Source organism: Labeo rohita, chromosome 22, assembly GCF_022985175.1.
Source record: "Labeo rohita strain BAU-BD-2019 chromosome 22, IGBB_LRoh.1.0, whole genome shotgun sequence".
Lineage (NCBI taxonomy): Eukaryota > Metazoa > Chordata > Actinopteri > Cypriniformes > Cyprinidae > Labeo > Labeo rohita.
In genome coordinates this window covers 32,924,907-32,946,870 of record NC_066890.1, presented here as the reverse complement: position 1 = coordinate 32,946,870, position 21,964 = coordinate 32,924,907, and the positions used below count along the sequence as shown (strand labels likewise).

General features: G+C 33.1%; 1 protein-coding gene across 8 annotated transcripts in view; it reads right to left on the bottom strand.

Annotated features, from left to right (window-relative positions):
* cdc14ab (cell division cycle 14Ab) overlaps nt 1–20,981 on the bottom strand; it is a 67,939-nt gene extending 46,958 nt beyond the window's left edge. For 2 of the 8 annotated variants that reach the window (XM_051094251.1, XM_051094255.1), the window contains exons 1-4: nt 16,272–16,852; nt 14,045–14,135; nt 13,487–13,562; nt 6,453–6,545 (exon numbers count right to left, since the gene is read on the bottom strand). In XM_051094251.1, the coding sequence (XP_050950208.1) occupies nt 6,453–6,545; nt 13,487–13,562; nt 14,045–14,135; nt 16,272–16,368 (357 nt within the window). In that variant the 5' untranslated portion in view covers nt 16,369–16,852. Of the gene's footprint in view, nt 1–6,452; nt 6,546–10,693; nt 10,742–13,486; nt 13,563–14,044; nt 14,136–16,271; nt 16,856–20,835 lie in introns of those variants that run through there. The other 6 variants (XM_051094249.1, XM_051094254.1, XM_051094253.1 and 3 more) reach the window with 6 other exon arrangements.
* Nucleotides 20,982–21,964: the final 983 nt, after the last annotated feature.

The window sequence follows — 21,964 nt, the reverse complement described above, 5'->3', positions numbered from 1 at the left end:
GTATATTGTAAATAATATTGAAGTGATATATTTAAAAAGAAAATATATAAAAATAAAATAAATTAAAAACAATAATAACACTAAAATTAAAATGAAAAATAAAAAGTTACATGAAAAATAGCAAGCAAACTGAAATAAAATTATAGCTATACAGAAATATTTATATTTCTAAATAATATTTAATATATTGTAAATAATATATAAAATAAAATACATAAAATATTACACATTTATAAAAATGAAAATCTAAAAATAAAGCCAAACTTTGAATAAATCCTGTAATAGTATTTAAATAATACTAAAATAAGAGTTTTAAAACAAAAATCTTTTTGGAAAATATGCTTTAAATTAAATGAGTAAATCCTATAAAAGTATTTAAATAATACTAAAATAATAGTTTTAAAACAACCTTCTTTTTTTTTCTTAAATATCCTTTAAATTTAGTCAAAATGATCATTTTAGTCCATTTCACTATGCCCGAAATTAAAATAATATTTTAGTTGACAACTGTGCAAAATTACATGCTTCCAGACTTCCAGAAAGAACAATTTGTACATAAATCGGACATCACCACTTCCAAACTGCCTATTCAGTCTTTTTCCTATCCCCTTCTGTCCGTGTTCCTCTTTATCCCATATACAAATGCACTTTCAGGAAAGTGATATTCGGGCAGAATGTGTCACACAGATGAGATGCTGTGGCTCAGCACAATGGGGCCTTTCTCAAGCTGGGACGACTTGTCACGGCACAGTGTGGCAGTCGCATACACGGACTTGCTGAAGCGACGAGTTTTAGCGGTCATCTACTTCCTACATCCACGTCAATCCCTCTTGACATCATGGAAAGAAAGGACTCTATAATAAGAACTCCGCTCACTCCTTCAACATTTTTGTGGCTTGATGTCAGAATGCAGCAGGACGGTGCCAACGGAAAAGAAACGTATGCGAAAGCTCAACACGCATTAAACACAGAAAAAAAGGGATAGGTCGACTCAAAAATTAAAATGGTGCAATTTCCACACACTCCACTCCTTCTAAAAGTTATTTTGTCCTTGAAATAAAAATGAAGAAATTTTGAAGATTGTGCTAATTGCTGTTTTCCATGCACTTACACTGATTGTGAAGCTTTAAACCAGATGCAAAAAAGGTTAAAATATCATAAATTTTCCTCTATTTGTGAGCAAATCATTTTTTTTTTTTAATTAAACTGAGTTCACTCAAAAACTCAACTTAAAAGAATGATTCATTCACAAATCTGTAATTTTCTGAAAATAATGACTTCTGTAAATAACTAATGTATATTCCAGGAAAATACATTGCACCTGACTATAAATCACACTCAAAACTGCATCAAAATTGCATTATTGCGCTCAAAATTGTGTTGAAATTGCATTATACCACTCAAATTTGCATAACAATTTCACTATTGCGATCACAATTGTCAAAATTGCATTATTGCAAAATTGCACTGCACTCAAAATTGCATCAAAATGTGATTGCACTCAAAACTGCGTCAAAATTTGATTGCACTCAAAATTGTCAAAATTTCATTGCATTCACAATTGTCAAAATTGCATTATTGAACCCAAAAAGCAAAAATAATTCGCATCTATGCAAGTTGCATTTTATTATTACATTTAATAATTTTCTGTAAATAATGACTTCTGTAAATAACTAATGTATATTCCAGGAAAATAAGTTGTACCGGACTATAAATCACACTTTTGTGTCAAAATTGCATTATTGCAAAATTGCGTCACACTTAAATTTGTCAAAATTGCATTATTGCATTCACAATTATGTCATAATTGCATTATTGCACTTGAAATTGCATCAAAATTGCATTACACTTATAAAAAAAAAAAAAAAAAAAAAAAAAGTCAAAATTAAATTATTGCATTCAAATTTGCATTACTGAAAAGTTGCATTTTATTTTTTGACTCAATTTTGCCTCAAAAATGAGTCAAAATTGCATTGCACTCAAAATTGCGTCAATTTCATTATTGCATTCACAATTGTCAAAATTGCATTATTGCATTCACAATTACATCAAAATTGCATTACACTCAAAATTTAGTCAAAATTCAGTGCACTCAAAATGGCGTCAATTTCATTATTGCATTCACATTTGTCAATATTGCATTATTGCAAAATTTCGTCAAACATGCATTATTGCATTCAATGTTGCATTAAAAGTTCTTTATTGCACTCAAAATTGCGTCAGTTGCATTACACTCAAAATTGAGTCAAAATTGCACTACGCTTAAAAAATGTAATTACTGAATTATTGCATTCAATTTTGTGTAAAATTGCATTGCATTGAAAACTGAGTTAAAATTGCATTATTGAAACAAAAAAGGAAATATAAGTCGCATCTACATCCAAGTTTTTTTTTTTATTTCACTCAAAATTCTCAAAATTGCATTATTGCAAAATTGCGTCAAAATTGCATTACTGCATTCACAATAACGTCAAAACTGCATTATTGCAAAATTACATTATTGTAAAATTGCGTCAAAATTGCATTACTGCATTCACAATTACGTCAAAATTGCATTATTGCAAAATTACATTATTGCAAAATTGCATCAAAATTGCATTACTGCATTCACAATTACATCAAAATTGCATTATTGCAATTTTTTTTAAAAATTACATCATTGCCTAATTTGCATCAATTTGATTATTGCATTCACAATTACGTCAAAATTTGATTATTGCATTTACAATTACATCAATACTGCATTATTGCAAAATTACGGCAAAACTGCATTATACTCAAAATTGCATCAAAATTGCAATACACTTAAAAAAACAAAAAAAAAAAAGAGTCAAAATTGCATTAATTGCATTCAAATTTGCATCACTGCACTCAAAACTGAATCAAAAATGGAAAAGTAAGTCGCATCTACGTCCGAGTTGCGTTTTATTATTACATTCAGAAATAATGTAAAACACTGGTAAATAAAATTCAATACGTTTACAACCAATAACATTTAAAATTATGTATTTTAGTTTCCTTCACTCCACAACCAATCCTCTAAATTTAATGGTATTCATAAAAAAAGGCAGTAAAAATATAAGTATAAAATAAACAAACGGCTTCAGAAGATCTGGAACATAGTCATATAGTCATATGGATGATTTTACGATACTTTTTTGGTGCTTTTGTGTCTTTTATGAAGCTTGAATCACTGTAACTGACACTCACCGGGAGTTTGATTGACATGTGACCTAAACAAATCAGATCATTTCAGAAGTCTTTTAGCAATTGAAACATGTATTTTGTGCTATAACTAGTAATAGATGAAATAGATGATCGGTTCACGTGCAGCTCTGAACTGTCACAACACATTAAAGAGCCACAAAACGATATTTATTGTTTGAATTTCTTTAAATAAATGACAAAACCTGAAAGATGAAACTTTGTTTCATATTAAAAAAGCAACCTGTTCTGACTTGTCCGTCGGTGAGTTGTCAGTGTCCTCTTTGCTCAGCAATGTATTTTTCACTCAATGGCTTGTCGGATGTAGCAGCAGTAACAAATGGGAGCAGGTATTTGCGAAAAAGTCATATGCATGGAAAAGAGCAACTTGCACACTCTACAAAATGTCTTCTTTTTTGTTCTACAGGTTTGAAACGACGTAAATAACTAAATTTTCATTTTTGGTTGAACTAATCTTTTTAAGATCTCCAGCATAGACATTTGACCTCACTCGTAGTTCGTGTTTTGTTTTCAAAGGCCATGTCTGTTCTGCAGGAGGCCAGAGCTTTATAATTTGTGCACAAGCTCATGAAATATGCACCGACCGAACAATTAGCTGAACCGTTTGGCAGATTAAGTTCAGTCCCGTGAGAAGGGTCAGTGGTTGTTTGTTTGTGTTGCGCCCTACTGTCCCATGTGACTCCGATGGAAGATCTTGGCCCAGCTGTTCAACCAGTACAAATAATCTCCTTCATAGGATAAAACTGGGTCGTCTACTGCAGGGCAGATCAGCAGCAAACATCTGCGCTTGCCAGAGGAGAACATCCCACACAAGCCTGGATCAATAAAAACCTACTTACAGAAGATTCACTGCAAGCGCATAAAGACAAAAACATTACATGGAATGCACGTCCATGCATGCAAAGAGTGACGGGCAAGATCACGCAGAGCAGAAAAATGGTTTTACGCAATTTGGAGATAATAAGAGTGGTGTACGAAAGAATTATTTAAAACGCAAGTTCATCTACAGGAGAGAATATGCATGATTTGATGGCCGTCTCCAGAGGTTGGGTTTTTGAAGGTAGCTAAAATGAGTTTCCATTTAAGACAACTAAATTAAGACCAGGATCAAGGTTCAAACTAAGTTTAGACTGGGAGGGTAAATGTGACCGTTCCTAGTAGACCGATTTTGAGGAAGTACACCAACTTTGAGGGATATTTGCAAGATTATTAGAATTGCAAAGATGAAGAAAGCAGCCCATGTTTTTGTAGATTATTTGTCAGGTTGTTTGTGAGGTTTTCCTCACGATCTTTTGAATGACATACACTGTCATTTCAAGTTCATCAAACTTAGGGTCAAATTATATCATTTTATGTTTTTATTTACATTTCTCCCCAAAGCATATGTACATAAGTTGTTTTATCCTAACTGTAAATTGTTGTGAATTGCATGTGATGCTTTACAGTTAATTACACAATTATGAATGTAGATTTATGTAAATACATTAATTCTGATTAATTCCGTTCACACTGAATTCATATTGTGAAATAAAATCTGTTATGCATCTGGTTAATGCATATGTTTATGGTTCAGACCGGAATTAAAAATGCCAGATTTAATGTGCGCAACTGGTCAAATGTTTGGAATAGTTACAGTTTTCTTAAATTAATGTCATATTCCCACCAAAGCTGCATTTATTATTTTTATAATACAGAAAAAAAACGTAGTATTGTGAAATATTAAAATTTTTACAAATACAACTTTTTCTGTTTTCTATTTGAATATATTTTTCAAATATAACTTATTCCTGTGATGCTAAGCTGAATTTTCAGTAGCCATTACTCTGATCTTCAGTGTCACATGATCCTTGAGAAATCATTCTAATATAATAATAATAATAATAATAATAATAATAATAATAATAGTTTGAGCAGCAAATCAGAATATTAGAATGATCATGTGACTAGAGTAATTCAGCTAAAAATTCACTTTTGAAATCACAGGAATAAATTACATTTAAAAATATATTCAAATACAAAACAGTTATTTTAAATAGTAAAATATTTAAAAATTTTTGCAGTACTTTGGATCAAATAAATCCAGGCTTGGTGAGCAGAGAAGACTTCTTTAAAAAAAACATTAAAACTCTTACTGTGCACTGGTAGTGTACATGGAATCCAAAAAAAAAGCGGGAAGTTGAGTCGCAGCTACAAATATCCAACACAGGATTTACGGTGGCACACGGCCATTGCATCACAGTCCAAAGTAAGATTATACAAAAAGCCAGATTATAACTCGACATGGCCTTCGTCCAAAGGAAAGCAAGGGAACATTAGATTCCCCCTCTTCGAATAGACCAGAATTATAAAAAAGGATGCTGATATTGTACAACCCCCCTCCCCCCTCCCTTTTCAGTTCCCTAATATTTCAAATTGCACTTCTAGTAAGAGAAAGTCAACAATGGCTTCTTTGAAGGAAACTGGAGAAGCATCTCTCATAGCACTTCCTTTCCATGTTGCCATTTAGGACTCATCAATATTTATGAGGACAGGAGCGTTCTTATCTTCCAGAGCTTATCTCATAGCGTGAGACAGTAGCTTCTTTGTCAGTACAAATCAGCACAAATGAACTTGAGCAGATGTGCATGATATGCTAACAAGTTACGAATATTACAAAAAAAAATTGGTGCCATGACCCGATAAAAGAAGGGCTTATCAGAAGTCCACTGACCCACATTACAGCTGGCACCTGTGCCTTTGACAAAGCCAACGGTGCCATCTGAGCAATAAATCTGCCCAGACCGGAGTTCTTCCTTGAGAGCGCCAGGAACAGGAAGAGTGGAGATGTCCAATGGCGCAATCAGCTGGCATGGCTCGTACGGTCATCGAGTTTCACAAGGGCCACTGTGTACATGGCAAACTAGATGAATGAATGCAGTGGAACAGGACAAACTGGCACGCGAGCCAGTCAAGGACGTAGTTATTGTGCCGCCACGACGCGGGGGACGTACCAGTCAGTCAGCACTCTGTCCATGTCTCTGAGGGGGAGTCTGGCAAACATCCGAGAAGACTTTGTACGACAAATGAATTCGCTGTCGATGTGGGAGGACTGTTGGTTTTGATGGAAACAGCTGAGTGGCTAATTTGCAGGGGCATGACAGATTCTGTCCAGGATGCGAATCCTTGAGACTGCTGAAAGCAATTAACGGCAGTGACAGAGGAAGACAGAAGGATAGTGGGATACTCACAGCATAAGCACCGATGAGCACAGCAGCGTTAGCCCTTTTGCGCTGGTCGAAGCTGGTGTAGTGCACAATCCTCTTTCTGGTCAGTGTAAACGACTGGAGAGAAAAACAAATGCGTTAAATTGCAATCAAAGTTCAAGGATACATTTTAAATAAGCAATTTATTTTGGCTAACTTGCATTACATCAATTAATCAATGTAGTTTTCATTACATTTTATTGGAAATGAAACTGATAACTTATCTGTCGAAAATTATTTCGTTTTAGTAGTTCAACTTTCCTGTAAGTTTTTAAACAAAAATTACATTTACAACAATGATTAAACTTTGTCATTTAAATACTTTTTTTTCCTTCACTAAACCTTTCGTTAATATTTATTATTTTAACAAACACCAAGTTTAGTCAAATTAAAATTTAGATTTTCATCTGTTTTTCAAAATGTAACAACATTTGCATTTTAATTTCTTTAAAATGCTACTCAAATTAAAGCATCTGAATAGCATTTAAAACATTTTAATGTAAAATTTGTGTCACTAAACAATTTGCATCAAACTGAAACACCAAGTTTAGTCAATAAAACTAATTTTCAACAATCTTTCTACATGTTAAAACATTTGCAAATTAATTTTTGAAATTAATTTGTAGATTACATAGTTATATTATGCACTTCCATCAACCGTTAAATTTCTTGCAAAAGCAGCAGCATTTTAACAAACTAAAGAAATTGCAAAAAAACTGCATTAATCATTAAACTTAGTTTTTGTTAAAATAGAAAATTAAATCCATTTTTCATTTTTTACAAAAATTGGAAATTATATCAATAGTAATGTTTTTTTTTTTTTTTAAAGAAAACAAAATTCATCATTCATTTACAGAGGCGGACAGTAGTGAAGTATTTTTACTCTGCTGTAAAAGTACTTTTCAAGTGTTTTTCTTTAGAAAACTTGACTTCACAACATTCCAAAGCATGATATTGTACTTTTTACTCTACCACAATTCATATTAAATATTATTTAATACTTAATTACATTAGAAATGTACTACTGTTTTACTTTTACTCAAGTAAAAGCAATTCAAAGACTTACTTGAGTACAAGAAAGTTTTGAATGTTCTTAACTATTAAGTAAAACAAACAACAACTTTTATTTATAAAATGTAGTGTAGTAAAAAATTACTTATGCTTTAGAATATAGTGAAAAAAGTTTTCCAAAGAAAAACACTCTGATAAACTACAGATCCTTTTGAAATTAACTTGAGTAAAGTATAAATACTTGACTACTGTCTGCCTCGGTTCATTTAACATAATTTTCTTTAGAGTAGTGTTTAAAGAAAATCCAATATTTTTGCATAGTTTTCTTTAAAATGCTATTTTAGCCTATTTTTGTATCAATCACTGCATTAAACGTTTTGTTAAAGCATTTTAACATGAAGGGAAGAAGTACTGCAACAATCATTAAACTTGTTGGTTTGTCTTGATTAAACATTAAAATCTTGGTTAATGTAAAAATCACTCCAAACTCATTTACAGTTAACATGACTGGTTAGATGTTTGGGAAACAGGTTATGAGAATCTCATCCGCGAATATCTCAGTAACAACCTATAACACACACACCTAACAAAAACCCTTTTTCCTGCTTAAACTAGCTTGAGGTGTTTTCTGGATGACTCAACTGAATGTGTTTTACATGAGGGAATTCAGAGGCAGATGTTTTAGCATCTGCCCCAGCTGCTGCAGGTGAGCCGAAAAGTGCGCATAAGAGAGACAGCATGTAGCTGCTAAAAGGCAACTCATGCACAGACACACGCCAAAAGCTTCAGAGTAATCTGTGCTGGAGCCGAGATGAACTGAAAAGCCCTCGAAGCATCTGTTCCTGTGTCGCTCCACATGCTGCAGAGTAAAGATTTGGCTGGGATGGGATAACAGTGAAATCAAACTGCCGGCACAACAAATGAGGATTCAAACTTGTCCACCTACAATCCGCCCCCAAATAAAAGGGAAAACTAAAGAAAAGGAATTTTCCAAAGCTCTGTAAGCTGAGAGCTCTGTAAAAATAATTTTTATTATTTATTTTTTTTACAGGAGAACCTTTAAAAATGTGACTTCTTTGCTTCCTTTTTTTTTCCTATTCATTTTTAAAATGAATATTTGTTTGCCTTTACAACATTTTGGAAAGCCATAGTAACAGGGTTGAAACCTTTTATCTGTCCAATGATAAGCACAGTAATATTGAATGTCAACTAGTTTGGAAAGTGAAGGCCATCTTTTCTCAGAGAATATAGTAACAATATAGAATAGTAACAGGGTTGAATGCTTTTATCTTTCCGACATGAATCACTGAGCACAGTAATACTAAATGTCATCTAGTTTGGAAGGGGAAGATCTAGGGGTTATATTTTCCCATAAAGTCAAGACTTGAAGCATTTTATCTTTCCAAAAATTAATCAAGTAAAACAATACTTCACATCAATTACTTCGGAAAGCGGTGATCTAGAGATCATCTTCTCATTCTCATAAACATAGTTAAACTTTATCTTTCCAAAATAAATTAATAAGCAAAACAATACTGAATTTCAGCAAGTTTGGACAGTGAAGATGCAAAGGTAAGCTTTATCTCATTGAGTCACAGTAACAGGGTTGAACCTGTTTATTATTCCAAGGTTAATCGGTAAGCAAAACAGTACTTAATGCCAATTTGTTTGGAAAGTGATGATCTAGAGGTAATCTTTTCTCATAAAGTAACAGAGTTGAACTATTTTAATCTTTCCAAAATGAATCAATAAGCAAAACAGTACTGAAGTCCAACTAGTTTGGAAAGTGAAGACGTAGAGGTCATCTTTTCTCAATAAGTTACAGTAACAGGGTTGAACTAATTTGTCTTTCCAAAGTAAATCGATAAGCAAAACAATATTGAATGTCAACTTGTTTGGAAAGTGAAGATGTATAGGCCATCTTTTCTCTAAGTCATAGTAATAGAGGTGAACTATATTATTTATCCAAAATGAATCAATAAGCAAAACAATACTGAATTTCAACTAGTTTTCAACCTGTTTATCTTTCCAAGGTAAATTGATAAGCAAAACAGTACTTAATGTGAATTTGTTTGCAAAGTAAAGATCTTGAAGCAATCTTTTCTCATAAAGTCATAGTAACAGAGCTGAACTATTTTAACTTTCCAACATGAATCAATAAGCAAAACATTACTGAATTTCAACTAGTTTGGAAAGTGAAGATGCAGAGGTCATCTTTTCTCACTGAGTCACAGTAACAGGGTTGAAACGGTTCATCTTTCCAAGGTAAAACGATAAGCAAAACAATATTGAATGTCAACTAGTTTGGAAGCTCAAGATCCTTTCCTTTCTCTAGCCATCTGCAGATCATCTCTTCTCACAGAGTCAAAGTAACAGGGTTGAACCCTTTTTACTTCCCAGGCAAATCAATAAGCAAAACAAGGTTAACAATCACTTATAGGGATGCACCGAAACGTATCGGCCGAAATGCTTGCGCGTTTTGTCAGTAAAGCCGGTTCTGTAATCAGCGGTAAATGCCATCAGGTGCGTGATTTCACGTTGAGCCGTATATACTACACACAGCCGTTGTTCACTGACGAGCTGCGCAAATTCACACTGATAATGAACATGGATTTGCGCAGCTCGTCAGTGAACAACGGCTGTGTGTAGTATATACGGCTCAACGTGAAATCACGCACCTGATGGCATTTACCGCTGATTACAGAACCGGCTTTACTGACAAAACGCGCAAGCATTTCGGCCGATACGTTTCGGTGCATCCCTAATCACTTATAAAGTTAATTGTCATTTAAAACAGCAGCATCCACATGCAGGAGGTGGTTATGCTAGTGAGAGGAAGAAATCTCTGTCAAAATTAAATTTAGCTTAAAAAGAAAAACAATCTCAAGATTGACAGTGTTTTTTAATCAGATTGTGCTTTAAAAACACCAACTTGAGATTGCACAAGCTCTGCTCAGCAATGCTAGAAAGCTGATCTTACGATAACCAGATACTACCCAAGCTTCCTTTTCTTGCAGTTTGGTTCCTCCAGCCTACAACCAATCATGCAGGCCCAAACCGGTGAGGTTAGAAAAAAAAAAAAAAAAAAAAAATCTCTACAGCAACAACTTGTAAATTACAAACAGGCGGGGACATTCGCGTGTGGTTGGATGGGTGTGGATATAGTGAAAGTGGTTAGGAGGGAAACACATCATGCTTTTACCACAGGACATTACCTTTAAAATTCCAAAACATGAACACATGAGAGAACTACACCTTGCCAGCTTTAGGAACACAAAACACAAAGATAAAATGGTTGATTATTATTCAAACGCCTTCCTTTGGACAGATGCTTAAGAAAGTGGACATGTCAGCAGAATTAACTACAAGGACACTTGTGTGCTTTGGGTTTGGTCCTCTTTGCTGACCTCTCAATTTAGGTTAATTGGAAACTAAAGTTGGAGTTGTGTCAAATTAACCGTTTTATGCTCTTGAAGATTGATGAATATCAACAAATCCAAGTGAGCTGCCTACCTAGACAGCAAAGGAAGCTCACTAGGTTTTGGAAAGCAGTTAGTGTAATCTTAGTAAAAACTAGAATTTCACAATACGTAAACGAAACCAAACAGTTCTCTTTAAACAGTGTCTATATTAGCAATCATATGAAAAATCTTGAAGCTGATGGATTGGGACCCTCCCCCATCACAACTGATGTGTGCAGAGCAATATTTGGACATCTAATCCCACTCCATAAATCCTTGGGACACGCATGAACCACGCGCCAACGCCAGTCTGAGTAGATGAAAGAAAAAGGTCACATCTAATCCCAACATTTGTTACATCTGATAGAAGGAAGGATCAGGCCTAAGAGATCAAGAATGGTGACATAACACGCAACTCAGTTTCTCAACAGACTGTGAGTGTCGAGATTGAAGTAGATTGCAATCTGTACCTTGCTGACATTCTGGTAAACGCCATGATAGTGGTGGGGGTAAAACTTTGGCCTTGTAGATAAGTTTAAATCTGGCAACCCGGAAGGTGACTGGTTCAATCCTCAAAGTAATAAAAACGCACTATTGTGCAAGGCACTTCACCCCAGGTTACACTTGTGTAAGCTTGTCCTTGAAAAGCATTTAGATAAAAGCGACTACTAAATTATTAGTTACTAAACCACTGGATTAAGTCTGAACTTTAAGAGGCTAAAAGAAATTAGGTATATTTTTGGCTTGATACAACAAGCTGAGGTCCAGCTGACGTTTGAATTCATAAAAATGATTCCAACTTGTTCCTCTTTTTCTTTAAAGCAAAAATGAATGTTGTGGTGAGGCACTTACAATGAAAGTGAATGGGGTCCATTTATAGAGCATTTAAAAGTATAAATGCTTGTCATTTTATCAAAGCACTTTAATTACTTTATTAAAACTAAGCATTTAAAGCCATTCCAATGGCTACAAGGTTATAAAACTGGATACAGGTTGGCGCCAGTACACTGTAAAAAACAATTTGTTGAGTCAACTTAAAATAATTTGTAATCTGGCTGCCTCAAAATTTTAAGTTCAGTCAACTCAAAAAAAAGTTTATTCAACATAAAATGTTAAATTATACTAAGTGACAACTTAGATATTTGAGTTCAATCAACTTAAAATTTTAAGGCAGCTGGGTTACTAACCCATCTGTTAAGTTTAGTAAACACAAATATCTAAGTTGTTACTTAGTACAACTTAACATTTCAAGTTGACTAAACTTATTTTAGTTAAAAGGCACAAAAAAGCCCAAATATATAAATATGTATATACACTACCGTTCAAAAGTTTGGGGTCAGTACACGTACATGTGGGGTCAGTACATACCTTTTTTTTTTTTTTTTTTTTTTAAGAAATTAATACTTTTATTCAACAAGGATGTATTAAGTTAATAATTAAAAGTTTATTAAAAGTTAATAATAAATAATTTACATTGTTATAAAATATTTATATTTTGAATAAACACTGTACTTTTTAAACTTGTTATTCATGAAAGAATCCTAAAAAAAAGAAAAAAAGAAAAAAAAAAATTACAGGTTCCAAAAAATATTTGGCAGCACAACTGTTGATATTATCCAACATTGATCATTCTAATAATAAATCCGCATATTAGAATGATTTCTGAAGGATCATGTGACACTTAAGACTGGAGTAACAGCTGATAAAAATTCAGCTTTTCATCACAGGAATAAATTCTACTTTAAAGTATGTTAAAATAAAAAACATTATTTTATATTGTAAAAACATTTTGCAATATTACTGTTTGTTTTCTATATTTTTAATCAAATAAATGCAGCCTTGATGAGCATAAGAGACTTCTTTAAAGACTATTACAAGTCTTACTGACCCCAAACTTTTGAACGGTAGTGTATATATATATATATATATATTACTTTCAAAAGTGGCCCCATTCACTCCCATTGTAAGCTTCTCAGTATAATGTACATTTTTTGCTTTTTTTATTTAAGAAAATTGAAAACAGGTGGAAATTCATTTTTGTAATCAGCATTTGGGAAGAAATCTTTTCATGGCCTGAACTGCTGAGCTTTAGCGAGGCCCTGAGCCAAGAACATCTTGTGGTCCCAGGAGACACTTTCGGTCCACATTAAAATGTCAAGACAGGTGAGTCACGACTAAAAAAGACAAGAGACACATGGCTAAAGATGCACGTGACGTATCCCTATTGAGCCTCTGGTCGGAGTAGCTTTTATTTAAAATGAGCACACGCGGTTTTGCCTTACAGACATTGCAGAAAACAAGCTGATGGCTTGATAATAAGAGGGCAGAACGGGATGTTTTCTAGCTGTAGCTAAAGTTAAATGCTGTATCATTAAGTTTAAACTCTCATTCCATAATACAAACAAAGGAAACGTCAGCACATCGGACGGCCCAAAATATCCAGCGCCGGGGCGTGAGTGCAAATTCTTCAGCTTTTTTAATTGGTGTAACAACATACCGCACATTCTTCAGGAGGAACGTAACAAATTGAGCAGGTGTTTGACTCACCTTGAGCTTTTTGTTGAGTTTACAGCAGTATCTGTACAGCATAGCCAGGTTGAGGGGTCCAAAATCGGCATAAAAGCTATGAGAGAACAACAATGTTAACTATTTAATAAGGAAAAACACTGATTTATTTAAAATATGGTTCAGGCATATATATTCGCCCCGGGGACTTTGACTGTCAAGGGCCTTAATCTTTGTCTCATAAATTTGCATATTGCAATGTACGTGTTATTCAAACATTATATTTTGCAATTATGATAAGAGGGATCTTCTAAAAAGACCATAACCCCTCGATGGAAGTCAGACTCAAACAGCGTTTTCTTTCAAAATATCTGTCAGAATGATGCGAAGAACATCAGTTCCATTTTTCTCTAATCTTCCCACATGCAAAAATTCTAAACAAATGATTGACAGGTCCATTATGGAACGTTGGAGATAAAAATGCAACTTTTACTAAAGGAAGCGTTCGATTATAGAGTTATGTAACAGGCTTTGGAACAGTTTCCTGCCTGCTGAGGGGTTTTGGCTCTGAAAAATGACTCTGAGGGAGGGAAAACTCACTTTTCGTACACAAACTCCTCATCCGTGCTGAAGTAATGCGTGTTTGTGGTGCTTTTCGGCTTGCTCCGCAAGGTTGCAAAATAGAGTCGATCTGAAAAAAAAAAAGAAAAGATATTATCCATGGCTGATTAAACACTATGGTACAGTTATAAAACAACTATTAATACTCTTCAGAGATAAGATTGTATCATCGGATTATTGGCTTGGGTTTAATCATCTGCAACAATGGGCTTATCCCACTGTAGCTTGAAATACAGTGAAATGTGAATGTGAATTATCACATTACTGTTTTAAATACATTTCTTTTTTTTTTTTTGACAGATTTGATAGGAAAACATAAAAGTTTAAGAAGTGACACCATTAGGTTTAGATGCAAGTATAAATTGCATTGGGACAATTAAAAAATTTTCATTATATGAAGGTATGCACTACCAGTCAAAAGTTTTGTAATGATTTGTAATGTTTTTAAAAGAAGTCTTTTCTGCTCAACAAGCCTGCATTTATTTGATCCAAAGTACAGCAAACAGAGTAAAATTGTGAAATATTTTTACTATTTAAAAAAAAAATGTTTTTGATTTGTATACATTTTAAAATTAATTTATTCCTCTGATTTCAAAGCTAAATATTCAGCATCATTACTCCAGTTCAAAAACTTTTGACTGGTAGAGATAACAGGGTTGACAGTTCATTACTTGTCATGTGCTTAAACTACCAAGTGTTTATTAAAAATAAATACTGATATTTCTGCAAATGTGCAATTTTCAAGAACTGTTATATTTATATACTATATAAAATCAGAATAATAGGGTTGACCATTTAAGACCTTTTTTTTAAAAGACAAGAGATTTGTCCTCAAAGAAGTGATGGCTTTATGACAATAATAAGTTTTGCACATAATTCTAAGAGAATTTTGTAAAAGACAGTTATCATTGTAACAGGGTTGATGCATTACCTGCATAAATTCCAAGCCTGCATTTATTTAATCCAAAGCACAGTAAAAACAGTAACATTTAAGTTTTTGTACTATTTAAAATAACTGTTTTCTATTTAAATGTATTTAAAAATGTTATTTATTCCTGTGGTCAAAGCTGAATTTTCAGCATCATTACTCCAATCAAAACTGTTCAAAAACTTTTGACTGGTAGTGTATATAGCAGGAATAACAGTGTTGACAGTTCATTTAAGCAGTACTAGTCATGTGTTTGACATTATTAAACTACCAAGTGTTTATTAAAAAATAAATGTTGATATTTCTGCAAATATCCCGTTTTCGCTAACCCACTGTTTACTATATAAAATCAAAGTATCAGGGGTTGACCATTTAAGTCCTTATTTTAAAAAAAGACAAGACATTTGCCCTCAAAGAGGTGATGGCTGTATGACAATGTTTTGCACATAATTTTAAGAGAATTTAATAAAAGGCAGTTATATTGGTAACAGGGTTGATGCATTACTTGCATAATAATACCACGCCTGCATTTATTTGATCCAAAGTACAGCAAAAACAGTAAAATGTTGAAATATTTTTACTATTTAAAATAACTGTTTTCTATTTGAATATATTTTAAAATGTAATTTATTCCTGTGATCAAAGCTAAATTTTCAGCATCATTACTCCAAACAAAACTGTTCAAAAACTTTTGACTGGTAGTGTATATAGCAGGAATAACAGGGTTGACAGTTCAATTAAGCAGTACTAGTCATGTGCCTGACGTTGTTAAACTACCAAGTGTTTATTAAAAACGAATGTTGATATTTCTGCAAATATCCTGTTTTCGCTAACCCACTGCTTACTATATAAAATCAGAGTAACAGGGTTGACCATTTAAGACCTTATTTAAAAAAAAGACAAGACATTTGCCCTCAAAGAGGTGATGGCTTTATGACAATGTTTTGCACATAATTTTAAGAGAATTTAATAAAAGATATTGGTAACAGGGTTGATGCATTACCTGCATAATAATACCAAGCCTGCATTTATTTGATCCAAAGTACAGCAAAAACAGTAAAATGCTGAAATATTTGTACTATTTAAAATAACTGTTTTCTATTTGAATATATTTAAAAATGTAATTTATTTCTGTGATCAAAGCTTCATTTTCAGCAACATTACTCCACAACACTGCAAAAGTTGCAGGTATCTGACTGAAGCAAGTACGTCTCAGTCTGAGGTGACACAATGAATCAAAGTTATCCAAACAGAAGCTCGTCCGAAATTTCAACTCACCTTTAATAAACTCCGAAGCACCTATTAAATCATTATCGTCAGACATTTTTAATAAACTTGTGAGTATCGCGGAATGTTTGAAGTTGTCGAGAGTCATCGAGGGAGAGCGAGTGAGGCGCAGCTCTTTCTAAAAGAAGAACAAACTACTGCTGGTTTAAAATCCGTTTCCTCTCACGGATGCAACTTCTCTCTCAACTGATGGCGCAAAAAATCCGAGAAGCTCAAGAACAGAAGAGCCAAGTGAAATGTGTAAACAAGGCACTTGAATCTTGTGGCATTCTTCTTCCACGCGTCAAAAAGCTGCAACTTCCCAAGCTGTTAAAACAACTCAAGGTGCGTCACTTCGACATCCCAACTCCTGCGTCCCGCGTAAAAGTGCTTGAATGATCAGGGTTTTTCTCTGTCGCGTGTGCCGTCAAGGCGCCAGTCGTCGTATTATATATCCGTTTTCGCTTTAAACTGGGCAGATACGAGGCGCGATTCTTTGCATGGTAACTCTGCCCTGGTCATTAGGTGGAAATCTTTCTCTTGCCATGGTCGCGGACAGTCAAGAGAGATCTTAAAGGGACGTCACGTGGTGCCGAGATGTCCAATCAGAAGCACGGAAGGATGTTACTCGGGTTAACTCTCACTCGACCAATCAAAGGACGAGAATTTGTTTCACTCTGAGAGAGACAACAACCTGCGAGTCCACGCTGTAATTCGACCTGTTTGTGTTGTTTTTCTCAATGCCCTGCTTGATGTGTTTGTAGAAACAGATAAACTGAATATTGCTATGTTTTGCTATGTACATTGTTGTACATAAAAGGAAATTATTATACTGAATATCTATCTATCTATCTGTCTGTCTGTCTGTCTCTCTGTGTATGTCTGTCTATCCATCCGTGCATCCATCACATTTATCTATCTATCTATCTATCTTTCTATCTATCTATCTATCTATCTATCTGTCTGTCTGTTTGTCTATCTATCTATCTATCTATCAAATTATCTATCTATCTATCTATCTGTCTGTCTGTTTGTCTATCTATCTATCTATCTATCTATCTATCTATCTGTCTATCTGTCTGTCTGTCTGTTTATCTATCTATCTATCTATCTATCTATCTATCTGTCTGTCTATCTATCTATCTATCTATCTGTCTGTCTGTCTGTATCTATCTGTCCATCCGTCTGTCCATCTATCTAGCTGTCCGTCCATCTTTCTGTCTATCTGTCCATCCATTCGTCTATCTATCCATCTATCTATCTGCCCGTCCATCCATCTATCTGTCTGTCTATCTTTCTATCTGTCCGTCCATCTGTTTATCTTCATCTGTCTGTCTGTCTGTCCATCCGTCTATCTATCCATCAATCCATGTATCTATCTATCTATCTATCTGTCTCTCTGTCTATGTCTGTCTGTCCGTCCGTCCATCCATCTATCTGTCTGTCCGTCTATCTATCCATCTATCTATCTATTTGTACACCCGTTCGTCCATCCGTCTATCTATCTGTCCATCTATCTATCTATCCATCCATTCGTCATCTATCTATCTATCTATCTATCTATGTCTGTCAGTCCGCCTGTCCGTCTGTCCATCTATCTATCTATCTATCTATCTATCTGTCTGTCTGTCTATCATCTATCTGTCCATCCATCCATCTATCCATCCGTCTATCTATCTATCTGTCCGTCTGTCCATCTATCTATCCATCCATTTGTCATTTATCTATCTATCATCTATCTGTCTGTCAGTCCACCTGTCCATCTATCTATCTATCTGTCTGTCTATCATCTATCTATCCATCCATCCATATCTGTCCATCTATCTATCTATCCATCCGTCTATCTATCTGTCTGTCTATCTGTACACCCGTTCGTCTATCTATCTGTCCGTCTGTCCATCTATCTATCTATCTGTCCATTTGTCATTTATCTATCTATCTATCATCTATCTATCTATGTCTGTCAGTCCGCCTGTCCATCTATCTTTCTATCTGTCTGTCTGTCTTATCATCTATCTGTCCATCCATCCATCTATCTGTCCATCTGTCTATCTATCTGTACACCCATTCGTCCATCTGTCCATCTATCTATCCATCCATTTGTCATTTATCTATCTATCTGTCTGTCCACCTGTCCATCTATCTGTCTGTCCATCCATCGATCCGTCTATCTATCCATCTGTCCATCCATCCATCTGTCTATCCATCTATCTATATGTCTGTCCATCTGTCTGTCTATCTGTCGATCTATCTGTCCGTCCATCTATCTATCTGTCTGTCTGTCTATCTGTCTGTCTATCATCCGTCTATCTATCTATCTATCTATCTATCTATCTATCTATCTATCTATCTATCTATCTCTGTCTCTCTGTCTATTTATGTATCTGCTTTTGAAACATTTCTTTGTTTTTATTGTACATAGATCTGTGAACCCAAACACACAAGTCGTCAGACAGTCTGTAACACTGAGCTCAAATATCACTGGCCCGCAGCAGGCTGTTTATTCGGGTCATTCACAGCAGCAGCTGGAGAGATCATGTATGAGGCTGGTCACACCGTGGTCAACGCAGCTTCTAAATACTTCAGTGTGAGCAGATGGACGTCATGAAGCAGATTAGTAATGTAGGTCCATTCATGACAGCTCAGTCTGATCTTTCTGTATTGTTTTTTAAATGCGCAGGCAGCAAACAAAGCAAACCAGGATGTTTTGGTGCACTGCGCCTAGGATTTGAATAATCTGCAAATGAGTAAACAACACAGTGAACCTGCTGCCCCTTGGCTAGAGGAAGTAGCTTGTGCTTCTTTTTGATATTATTATATTAGCATAGTAAAGCCTTAAAGGTGGGTGGGGTTTGTTTGCAACCAAAAAATGAAAATTGTGTCATTATTTATTCATCCTCATGTTGTTCCAAACATCCTTTCTTTCATTTGTGAAACACAAAAGACATTTTGAAAGTCAATAGGGTCCATTTATATATATATATATATATTATTACGTATTTGTTTTGTTTTAAATAGTTATTTAATAATTGTAAAAACTCAAAAAATTAGTTTTAATTAAAATGAGTTTTTTTGTGTGTTTGTTTGATTATCCAGCCATATGCAAAGATTTTCTTATATATAGTTATTTTGCCAATAGCTTCTTGTATTTTTAATAATATAGTATTTTTTTAATAATTATAGGAATTTTTAATAATTTTCAAATTCCTATAATATTTGTTACAATTAATAACATTAATTTATTAATAATATAATTATATAATATAATATAATTTATTTATTAATTTTCATTTTCTATCAATTAAAAAAACTTTTAAATGAATCTCAACACACCATTTTTAAATGAATATTTAATAATAACTAATCAATAAAATAAATGTAAATACATAACATTAATTTATTTTTTAAAAATTGAGTTTTAATATTTTTTTTGTTTGATCATCCAGACCATATGCAAAGATTATAATAAATAAATTATTAATTTATTATTTAAATAATAACTCTCAAATTATTATATTTGTTACAATTAACTATTTATTAATTTTCCTTTTTATCAGTTGAAAAAACTTTTAAATGAGTCTTAACATACCATTTTTTAAATAAATATTTAATAATAACAAATAAATAAATAAATGTAAATATACAACATTAGTTTATTATTAATATTTTTTTAATGAGTTTTTTAGCATCCAGGCCATATGCAAAAATAATAATAAATAAATAACCATTTATTGTTTTAAAAATGTAGTCTTAATTTTTTATTATTGTTGTTTGATCATCCAGACCATATGCAAAGATTTTCTTTTGCGAGTAGCAAAAACAGGAATTTGTATTAATTTTCAAATTATTAGAAATTTGTTACAACTAATAACTATTATTAATACATTTTTTATCAATTAACAAAAACTGAATCTCAACACATCATTTTTAAAATAACATTTAATAATAACAAATAAACATATAAATTAATAAATGTAAATATATAAAATTAATGTTTTTTAAAAACTGAGTTTTAATTTTTTTGTTTGATCATCTAGACCATATGCAAATATTTTCTTATATATGTATATATATATATTATTATTATTATTATTATTATTTTGTCAGTAGCTTCTTATATTTGTAATAATGCAGTATTTTAGAAATAATTCTAATAATTTTCATATTATAAAATTTGTTATAATTAATAACTATTTACTAATTTTATTTAAATAGTTATTTTTTGCATTTAAATTTTTATTTGTTTGATCATCCAAACCATATGCAAAAAAAAAAAAAAAAAAACTTAAAATATATATTTTTTCAGTAATTTCAGTATATTTTCAGTAAATAATATCATATAAAATTAGTAAATATTTATTAATTTTACATTCTTTTTTATCAATAAAAAAATCTAAACATATCAATTAATTTATATGAACATCACAAACCTTTAATTTTTGGGTGAAATATTCATATATATAGCCATATTTACTATTCAAGACTATATACTATATCAGTGCATCATATGGTGTCATATTGAGCAGGACCAGTGTCACATGCAACTTCCAAGTCATATAAACAAAGTCCATCTTACCTCCTACTAAGGAGATCCAGACCTTGTGGACGCCTGTGGCTGACTGGCTCCATTCGCTATTCTCCTGGGATCTCCAGGATCCAGCGTCTGACATGCCTTGATGGACGTTTAGCAGAGCCGGGTTTGGTGGGACCCTCTGGAGCGGACCCTAGACCAAAATGTGCGACGGTCTGCGGGGACAGAGTGTGCCAGTGGAACAGAACAGGGAGGATCCGGTTCACGCGGCCCGCTCAGGTTTCCTCACATGCCGCTCGTGTTACTATCCTGGCAAGGTGTGACTTTCAAGGTTCCTCGCGTTACTTTTCCGAACGGAGTGCACCGATGTGACGTTTCTTCCTCTGGATATGGTTCCAGGTTGTCATCGTGTCAGATATAGTGTATCTATGGTTTTTAGAGCATGCTAGCTATTGTTTTGGTTCTGTTACAGGCGCATGTTGCGCTGACATCACGGAAAAGTCAATTACAGGTTCACGTGTTGGTGTGCTAGTGAAACTGAGTGTTTTCACTGTGTGTTTTGAGGTCAGCTATTGATGGCTTTCAAGAGGTGATCAGGGTCACGTAGACGACTTACTGTAAGTTGGGGTTTTTATGCCCAGTGGTCAAAACAGATTGAAAAAGAGAAGTGATGTGATCCTTATACCAACATAATAACACTACTAGAGTCTTTAAAAGCCACCCAAAAAGAAAAAAAAGGAAAAAACGGAGCTATAATAAAATATTATTAAAATAAATATATAATTAAAAAACTGCTTAGTTGAAATAAAATATGAACTGAAATTAAATACTATAAATGATAAAATAAACATTTCTCATTTTCATTTAGTTGATGATGAACTAAAATAATTCAAACTAGACAAGAAATAAAATAAAAATACATCGTATTATATGTACGTTTTGCTAAAATATGATATAGAAATAAAATATTAAATAAAATAAATTATAAAATATTGATAGTAAAAATGTTGTATTTCAGCTATTGCTCAGGTCATTTTAAAATGTCATACTAAAATAATTAAAATTAGACATTAAATAAAATAAATATACATATTATAATAAATTTATAATTTAAAATATATTTGTTAAAATAAAATATTAAATATAATATGAAATATAAATAAAATATTAAATT